This window comes from Balearica regulorum, chromosome 21 (assembly GCF_011004875.1).
Source record: "Balearica regulorum gibbericeps isolate bBalReg1 chromosome 21, bBalReg1.pri, whole genome shotgun sequence".
In the NCBI taxonomy this organism is placed as follows: domain Eukaryota; kingdom Metazoa; phylum Chordata; class Aves; order Gruiformes; family Gruidae; genus Balearica; species Balearica regulorum.
This window is the reverse complement of record NC_046204.1, coordinates 6823588-6833235: the sequence shown is the minus strand read 5'-3', so window position 1 is coordinate 6833235 and position 9648 is coordinate 6823588. Positions and strand designations below refer to the sequence as shown.

Genomic DNA, 9648 nt, shown 5'->3' with positions numbered 1-9648 from the left:
CGCCGACAGCGCTAACACCCCAAAGGCGAGCGGGGTGGCCGGCCCCGGAGGGACGACGTCTCGGGATACAGGGATATCTCGGGATATCGCCTTTCCCCTGCTCCCAGCTCATGCCGGACCCCCCCCCCCCCCAAATTTTACTCGAAGCAAAGGGTGAACCCCCCAAACGCGGGGAAAAACGGCGGGCAAAGCTTCCACCAGCTCCCCCTCCCCATCGGATTTCCCGGCGCGTATTTCGGTTTGTGTTTTCCAAGGCGTTAAGTGCTCCTGGAGCATCTGCAGCCGCGGGGCCGAGGGAGCCCGGGGTGGGGGGTCCGTAGCTCCGACCCCCCCCAGGCAGCAGCTTCCCAGGACAGTACAGTACAAACACACCCTTCCTCCTCCCCGCCCCATCCCAACCGACGTGGAAAAATATAAAAATCCCAAAACTTCTGCAATAATTTAGTTAGAATAGCTCCTCTGGGTTTGTGCAAATAAATTAAAACAACTAAAAAGGAACGTTAAAACACTTATTTCCAGACCGGCGGCGTTTACAACCAGCCCGTGTTGCCTCCGCGGGGTTCGGCCAGGAAGACATCACAGCAAACGAGATATTTTTTGTGTGTGTTGTGTGTTTTCTCTCTAAGGTCCCTCAGCTGGGCAGGTCCTTCGTCCCCGGCTGGGCTCCGGAAAACAGCGGGTTTCGGACAAGAGACGTCACAAGCACAAAGTGCACAATATTTCTGGTATTTACAGAGACACAGCAGTCCTTCAAGTTTCAAGTTTCATCAAAAAGAAGGAAGAAATAAAACAAACAAACAAAAAAAACCAACTGACAAAAAAAACCAAAAAAAAAACCCCCTCAACCTAAACCAACCCAAAGCGACAAACTGAAGCAACCACAAAGGAGTTACCGGTATGGGGGAAAAAAAAAAAAAACCACAAAAAAAAGGGAAAAAAACTGAAGTTACGACACAGCTGCATCGCTCCCAAGACAACAGGTAACACGTCCACAGGCGGGGCTGGGCTGGGGTATGTACATCGGCGACGGCGAGGCTGGGGAGAAGCTCCCGGCGCTCACCCGGCACGGGGGGGTCACCAGTCCGCGTCCTCCTCGATGTAGTAGTCGGGGGCCGTACCGTCGAAGAGACCGGGGTCGAGGGACTTGCGCTGCTTCCCCCGGGCGAACACCCTGGAGATGGAACCGAAGCCCATCTTCTCTTTCTTCTTTTTCCGTTTTTGGTCTTCCAGGTCCTCTAGAGACTGCGGGGAGGGGAAGGAGGACAAGAGCTTGGCCACCGAGCTTTTTATTCACCCCCCTCCCCAGCCCCACCCCGGGAAAGATGGACCACAGGGTCCAGGTCCCAAAAAATATTCGGGTCCAGGTCCAAAGCTATGTTGAGGGATTTTGGTTTCTCAATTCAACCAGCTCAGGATTTCAGCTCCAGGTACGTAGGGACGGTCAGGGCTTGCAAGAACAGCCCGACGTTTTAGGGTCACGTCCAGAACAACCACCTGATCTAGGTTGCGCCTTACAAAAATCAAGACCACGATGGGCCCCGAGCACAGCAACCACCTACGGCATTACCTGGATTTTGGGGCAAATTGTGGCAATCTGAGACATCCCAGGCTTAGATTTCATGATAGCTTCCCTTTTTTCCTCTCTTTTTTTTTTTAAACCCCCGAATCAGTGCCTCTGAGCCCCCCCAATCACTCACTAGCACAGGACCCGGTCTTACGAGCAGGATTTAAACAGGGCTTTGTGCCCTACCTGTACAATTGGGTTGTGCAAGTTCTTCTGTACCGGTCCAGGACTGTCCCCCTGCGGCAGAAGGAGATGGATCCAATGGAATCAGCCCCAACGCAGCCCGGGACCCCCCCCACCTCCGCAGCAAAAAGCAGCTTGTTTTGGCAGCCGTATCGCTGTGGGGCTGGGATAAACCCCCAGGGAAGCAGCTCTCCAGGTCAGCAAACCTCCAACCCGTACCCCACCCCAAAGCCAACATCGTTTTGGGAAGCGGAGGACCCGCAGCATCCGCCCGTCTCCCCAGCAAGTCCCGGGCAGCAGGGAAGCAAGACCCACCCCCCCTCCCCGAGTCACGTAGTGCCTTACGTTGCAGAGCGAGTGCGTTCGATGCCGGGGCGAGTTGATGTCGCTCGGCGTGGACGACCGGTCGCCCTCAGCCGCGGAAGCGTCGGAGATGATGGACGGCTGCCGGGAATGACAGGGACTCACTCTGACCGCTGGAAAGCAGGGGGGGGCACCGGGGAGTTAACGTCACGCCAGCAAACCTGACCCCACGCAAAGCCTCTGATGCACTTCCAAAATCCCTATTTTTGGGGCGTTTTGCCCATTTTTTCTTTTTCCCCCCCCCCATCTATGGGGGAATAAGGCAGTTCCCCAAAAAAAGGTTTGGCTCTCCACCCCGGTCCGTGCCGGGGCGGGGGTGGGGGCTCACCTTGCCGGTCCGCCGAGTGTTGGGGGTGCGAGTGGTAGAGGGTCTGCTGGCTCTGCCGGATGGCGGCCGTCAGCGGGAGGTCGGCCTGCATCACCCACTCCTGGTTGCCGTTCAGCACCGTCTCGCCCGGCATGGCCAAGGAATGGCGCTTGGGGACGTCCTTGGTCAGCGTGGCGAGGGACTGCTTAGCCTGGCGAAGGACACCAAGGTGGTGGTGGTGGGGAAAAAAAACCACCCGAACATCTCCCGGAGCAGCAGCACCAGCAGCGACGCACTGCGTCACCCTCCCCTTTGCAAGTCAATACCCAAATCGCGTCGCTCCCTGCACCCAGCTCCTTTTTAGCCACGGATTCTTTTTCTGCCAGCATTGCAGTAACGCCGCAAACGCGCGTGTGCAACCACCGCGGCGAACGCTTAAATGCGTTATTGCAATAAACATTTAACTTCAGCAAAACTCGCCGGGGTGTTTCAAGCGCTGAGCTCCCGCAGCGGCGGCGCAGGGCTGACCCTCGAGTCGTGCCCGCTGCGTTACCGAGCTCACCATGGCCAGTTCGGCCTCCAGCTCCTTCATGCGGTTGTCTTTCAGGTCGAGCTGGGAGCGGAGGGCACTGGCGTGGTCCGTCGCCTCCTTGGCTTGCCGCCGCAGCTCCCACTTCTCCCGCTCCAGGAGGTCCTTCTCCTTCGCCAGGGCTTTCACCGCGTCCTCGCTCTCCTGCCGGGACACGGGAGCGGCCATCAGGAAGGGGAAAAGCCACGTGCTGCTGCAAACCCCTGTCCCACCCTCTGCCACGACCCCCTCGGGGACCACCCGACTGCTGCGCTGCCAAAGGACAAGCGGCACCTTTGGGCGTCACGAGAGCCCCGTGCCGGCAGCGGGCAGGAGCGGGGAGCTGCAGGATGCAGACGCTCCCCCCAAAAGGGATGCCTGCCGTGCACCTGGTTAAAAATCATGTTGAATTTCCCAGGTTTGGCCCCCGGCCCCATTTCCCCCAGTATCTATTTATCCCTGACCTGCTGCGGTCCAGCCCCTGCATCAGGGGAGCGTCTGCCCGCTTGCAAGAGGCCGGCTGGGGCTCTGCTGGGTTCTTACCCGGTTGCAAACCGGGTTTCGCGCTCAACGTCGCCGCCAGCACCCCCGTGCCACGAGACCGGGCTCCCGTACTCACTTTCCTGTGCTGCTCGTAGTTCCTGATGAAGTCGCGGAGCTGCTCCTCGCGGCTCTCCAACGTGGCGTACAGCTGCTGCATCTGGCTCACCAGGTCCGTCTTCTCCGCCTTCAAGCGCTTGCGGTCGGCTTTCATGGCTGCGGGAGAGACGACGGTTCAATCGCCGGGGGCACGGCAGCCCCCTCGCCTCCTCCTGCTTTTATTTCGCAGCAACGTTACGACCCCGAGGGCTGGGGTCCCGACTCAGGGGACGGCTTGCTGGAAGTCTGGTAAAATCAGGGAGAATTACAGAAATACCGCGTAGGACAAGGGGCTGCAGTAATTTCTGCACGTTAAGTGCTTTGCCCAACCTTGAACCTGGTCCTGGGCAGCGCTGCAGAAATGCCCTGCGCCTCCCTGCTCCAGGTACACCCCACCAAAATAATACCTGATTTAGGAATCAGAATACAAATATTGCCTTTCATTCTAGGAAGGATTTTGCACGCTCTTCCACCCCGAGGAAGCGTTGCTCTCGAGGGAGCCCAATGCTCCCCGCACTCGCTGCACTGCAAGCAGCCGAGCCTTGCGAGTCCTTCCTCTATATTAAAAAAAAAAAAAAAAAACCAAACCCAAAAAAACCCCCAAAACCCACCAGAAAACCCCCACAAAGCCACCAAGAGCTGTCTGCATTACAAAAGCTGCTAGATGACAGCACCATCGCGAGCGGGACTCATCTCCGCGCGTGTAGGACCAACCGATGTCTATTCGGTTAGACTAGCTAAGACGGGTTAAACCGCACCGTAACGTCCCTCCGAGCTCCTCCCGGCGAGACGCGTGTGGGATAAAGACCTGCCCGCGGAATACAAGAAAACCATTAAAGTGACACACTTAGAAGGAAATTAATTTCCTTCATGCATTTAGCACCTTCGGTACCTGGAATATATATAAGTAGGAAGTTATACTATATATAAGTAGGAAATTATACTATATATAAGTAGGAAGTTATTTCTGTCACAGGTATTACTGTCGGTGCGTGCTGGGAAGATGCTTAACGAAACGAGTGCTTGGGATGCAGCCAGTAAGGAAGGGAGAGGGCTTGCAGGTTAGCACAGAAAAAGGTCAGGGGGAAAAAAATTAATCAAGGAACCAAACAGTAGAAGAAGAAGAAGGAGATATTTGGGACACCAGAGATTTTTACCTGTTAAAAACCAGGAGACGAAACTCTTTGGACCAATTACACTGCCATTAAGCATCGGAGGTAAATCAAAACCCAGAAAAAACCCAACAAACCAGCTAAGAAATGCTGCAACAATTCACACTGGCCCCGCGTGCCTCCTGCTGGGACAACTCAGCCCCTTCTGACATCGGGACTTTCCTTTTTTTTTTTTTTCTCTCCAGCTTGGGAAATTACTACCAAAACCCTCTAAAAATAATCACAACCGGACCACATCTAAGTTTTTCCAAAAGCACTTTCCCGCCGCCTGTGCGTATTTAGCAACAACCCTCCCCCCACCCAGTTATTTCACACGAACTAAAAACTTGCAGAAAAAGAAAAATTACCGAGAAGTCGACCGAGCCATAGCGGGGTGAGATCCGCACCCCGCAGCAGCGGGTACCCAGAGTTACCGACCGCACTGGCGGTCTAAAACCCATCACCGATTTGGGTTTTAGAGGGGGAATTTTTGCCCCCCGTAGCCATTCCCAGGCTGGGTCGATCTCAGCCCCATCCCCGGAGGATACCGCACTGCTGAAACCCCCTCTACTTTCAAGCTCTTGAACACTTTGCGACACACACACACATATATATATATATTTTTAATTTCCTCGAGGATACTGAGAGGATCTTAGGAAAGTTTAAGTCACATTTGCACTCTCTGAAGCCGGAGGCAACAAAAAGCTTCTAATGAATTTAAATAGCGAGTCCCCTATTGCATACAACCTGTTTTAATTAGTGGCAGCACTCAGGGTCCTTAAAGATTTAGGGAAAACATTTCATCGCTTGCAACAAATAACTAACTAACATGCTCAGAAGTACTCCCAGGAGAAGAGTACGTACCATCTCCCAAGGCTGAGTATTTCCCAAAACTCACACCAACTAGTACTGCAAGAAGATGATGGACTTAGGGTATTGCAAGAACAGGTTTTTTTCCTATTAACCCAATAAGACAATTTACCATTTGTTGCAGAGATTTGCTAAAATTAATGCACTTTTTTTTTTCCCCTCCTCTATTACCACTGCTCTCCCTCCTCCAAAACCGATTAGCTCCTAAGCTTAAAGAAGATTTATCAGTCATTTGAGAACTTCATTCCAAACCCTATTAATAGGAAATTAATTGAAAGAGGCAGGAGAAAAATAAAAAGTTATGCAGAAGCGAGCAGTCAGGGCTGCCAGCAACTCCTGGACCACGCGCCGCTCGCTGTGGCGGCTTAATACATCCTTAGCAAACAAGCCCAGTTAATTACTCAGCCAGGGAAAACGAGCCGCTGCAATCCATGGCATGACAGCAGGGGCAGCCAAGGAGGAATAAAGTGGGTTTTCGATGGCCATCGGGGCCATCCCAGGAGGTGAAGTGGCTTCTTTCTTTCATCTGATGATGCAGGGCCAGGTTTCTGTATCCCAGCCCCCCAGGAATATCTAAATAAACTCTCCGCAGCCCATCTGCACGGTGGGCTCTGGCAAAACCTCCGCCCCGCTCGTAAACCCCAGATAACAAGAGAAGCGAGAAATCCTAAACTCATTCCACGAGTGGAAAGTTTTTCATCTCACACGGCTTATTCACGTTATTTATTTCCCCCTCCCACTCCAAGCACGAGGCAGAAGCGGAGGGGGATGGCAGAAGCAGAAGGGGATCTCAGCAGCAAGCGATGGAAAGGACGGGTCGGGAACGGCGGCGTGAACCCCCCCCAGCTCTCGCCATCACCCCCCCACATCCCCGCCTGCACCGTTAATCCTGCACAAGGTCGGCTCGCGCCCCCGTTACTTGAGCTTCCACCTCCTGCCACGCGATCCGTCCCCCGAGCATCGCTCCTTCGGGAGAAGGATGATGGACGCAGAGCGGTAACGGGACCTGCTCCGTGCTGGGGGCCTCTGGCCGCCAAAACAATTAGAAATCAACCCCCCCACACACCCCAAGCACCTCCTGTTTCCAGCTTTACCTAACGAGCTGACATCTAATCACTCTGACACAGCCTTGCCCGGGGCAGCAGCGCGGCTGAAACCCCCCAGCGATGCCACGGCCAAGGTGGCACCACCCCGCGGGCCCTGCCTGGCCCCAACATCTAACAGCGTTGGGACGGGAATGAGGTACCGCACGCTGACACCAGGCATCGCCCTGCCTAAGATGGGGGCTGCTATACCTACCACCCCCCTTTCAAAATTAGTAATATCGAACTAAGGGAAAATCAGACGGCGGTTGGTCGCACCATCTAGCCCAGGTTTGCTTGGAGGACGAACGTGTAATAATTAGTTTGCCTGCCTCAGTAATGTGATATTTGATGAAAAACGACTATGTTCAGGCCATACAACAGCGTCTCTGCCTGGCTTCTCGCTCCCAGGTGAAGCTGCAGAGCCCAAACACAAGCCAGGGCGCTGGCAGCGGCCGCAGCCCACCTCCGACCCTCCGCAGAGCGGCTCCCTGTGACTCCCACCCGCTTGCGAGTACTTCCCTCACCCCGCGCAATGTGGATTTTCATGCCAGGAATGGAATCGGAGCTGACTCCATTGCTTACTGAATCACATGCTTAGTTTCTAACGCGGAGGAAGACATCCTCGGGGGGCACCGCTCAAGCCTCCGTGATGCCCCGCGCAAGAGGAACGCTTAAACCCATCCTGTCCCATTAACATTCACTTAATTTCTCCTGTTTCTCCATCCCAACCATGAAATTCAATATTGTCACCATGACTAACCCATAAAATCGGTCAGCCCTGCGCAGGAATCGCAGCGCCGCTCCTTGCTTTGTAATTAAATAGGCGCACGCGCTCCCCGGGCGCAGCCGTCACCATCTGCAGAGAAGACCTTGCCATTGAAGATGTTCAACGTTACGCAGCGTTGGGCAGAGCCGGCACTCGTTCCTGGGCGTGCGGAGGTACGGCGCAGGCAGGAAACTCGAGCACAACGTTGAATTTCAGGAAATAATTAGAGGCGGCATTTGCCTGGGGGAATTCGCCTGGAAACACCCTGCTACGAAGCCAAGGGCTACCCAAACAGGAGCCGCCATGGTCACGACGAGGTGGTCAATGACTTCTGCTGAGTTTAAGGGGGGTCGGCAAAGGAGCAGAGCGGGTATTCTGTACGGAGCCCCACGTCCCTTTGGCGGAGAGGGCTTCCTTGGCTGGGACACCACCCATCCGCCCGTCCCTTTGCCGCCCACCCCGTTGCTGCAGCCAGCCGGGAGCGCTGAGGGTTTCTGCAGGAGGCTTGTCCCAGCCCAAACGCCGTCCCCATGGGGTCACAACTCCAAGCGGGAGGTCTGGGAGGGAGGAGACTGGGCTACAACCCGTTTGCGGAGCAGACGTGAAGTTGCTTCCCAAGCAGCGGGGAAAGCCAGCCCGAGGTTTCCACCTTGGCACTCGAAAAGGAAACAGAAACCAGGTTTGCTCTCCGCGTGATAATCCCGCAGGCGAGCTCCAGCATATTGGATAAACCTTCCCAGAAATGGGGTTTCTGCCACAAGCCCACATGCTCATAGATGTTACCTGGCCAAGAGGCTCCTCGAGTCCTCCAGGCGCTCGGGCACGGCCCCTGTCCGCAGCAGGACCCAGCAGTAATAAAGCTGTCTGCAAGTTCTCCCATCGGAGATTTCCACATCAGAAATCCAGACCACATCCATCCCTTTCCAGCTGGGGCCGGGGAAAATACAATTGCACTAACACTGTCAGCACGATACCGAGTCCCAGCCTCAGCAAAGGAGGAGAGAATGAGAGGATGTAGCGCTACAGGATTTTATTTGGATGTCAATCAATTAAAAAAAAGAGTGCAAGAGATGGAATTAGCCCAGAAAAAGGAGCAATAAAGATGCCTAAAGCGCACGCTGCCAAGGATACAGCAACTACTTGAGTTACTCCCGCAGAGCATCCTGTGCTGCTCCAGATCTCCGCTCCTTCCCTCCGCAACAAGAGCTTGTTAGCACAGCACGGGGAAGATGCCGCACGGGCTCATCGTCAGCTTTACCCTCCCCGCTGTCGGAAAGGGCTGGAAACGCGCTGCTGGGAGGGACGACAAACCCACCCTCCTCCGTCTAGACCATCACGAACCAAACCCTGCGCAGTCGTGCAAAACGAAGGCTGTTAAAACTGCCGGTGCCCCCAAAAGTAAACCCCAACGGCAAACCCTCTCCGCCCGGCGAGCCGACATCTATCTGAACTGGCTGCATCGCGCTTCCAGGCTCGGTGCCAGCGACAATGACAGATTTCCATGTAATTTATCCGCTAATGACATTACACACGACCCAACGCGGGTCACCCGCCGCTGCAGGCGCAGGGATGCCGACGCTGCCAGGCGCGAGGCATCCTGCGGCGAGGACCGCGGGGCTTTGCAGCGATGCACGCCGCGCGGTGGGAGGCGGTCGCGGGAGATGCTCCCCGACTGCGGGATGCAGCCAAGACCAAACTCTGAGCTACAGGACAGCACATCCAGGTTTCCCCAAGCTCCTTATCCCACAGCTTTATTTCCCCAAGTGCCTCTAGCAGCCGACACGTTTCTCCTGGCAGAACCATTCACCGGGCACCGTTACTGCCATGTTTCCTCCCCTTTTGGCTACCTTTCTTTACGGACAATTTTTCACGGAAAGGAAAAAAGGATTATTTTTCACCCCCCCCGCCCCAGCTGCTGATCCCATTTCCACGTTACCCATCCATATCCGCCGCCGCACGAAGCCTGCTCTGCTGCCCAGCGCCGCCAGCCCGGCTCACGGGGCCGGATCCAGCCCGGCGAGCTTTTCCAAATCATGCAAAAGCTTTCCAGTATTGCAGAGGAGGGAAGGAGCATCGATTTTAACAGGCTTGTTATGCAGCCCTTCCAAGTACCAGCTGAGATTCCCTCTTCCCAGCCATCACACCTGCAGAG

General features: G+C 55.1%; 1 protein-coding gene across 6 annotated transcripts in view; it reads right to left on the bottom strand.

Annotated features, from left to right (window-relative positions):
• Positions 1–496: 496 nt before the first annotated feature.
• The window catches only part of KAZN (kazrin, periplakin interacting protein), a 224325-nt gene continuing 215173 nt past the window's right edge, over positions 497–9648 (bottom strand). For 4 of the 6 annotated variants that reach the window (XM_075773157.1, XM_075773159.1, XM_075773161.1 and 1 more), the window contains 6 exons: positions 3605–3741; positions 2980–3150; positions 2439–2628; positions 2093–2223; positions 1751–1801; positions 497–1242 (listed from right to left, as the gene is read on the bottom strand). In XM_075773157.1, coding sequence (XP_075629272.1) covers positions 1075–1242; positions 1751–1801; positions 2093–2223; positions 2439–2628; positions 2980–3150; positions 3605–3741 — 848 coding nt within the window. In that variant the 3' untranslated portion in view covers positions 497–1074. The remainder of the gene's footprint in view (positions 1243–1750; positions 1802–2092; positions 2224–2438; positions 2629–2979; positions 3151–3604; positions 3742–9648) is intronic. The other 2 variants (XM_075773158.1, XM_075773160.1) reach the window with 1 other exon arrangement.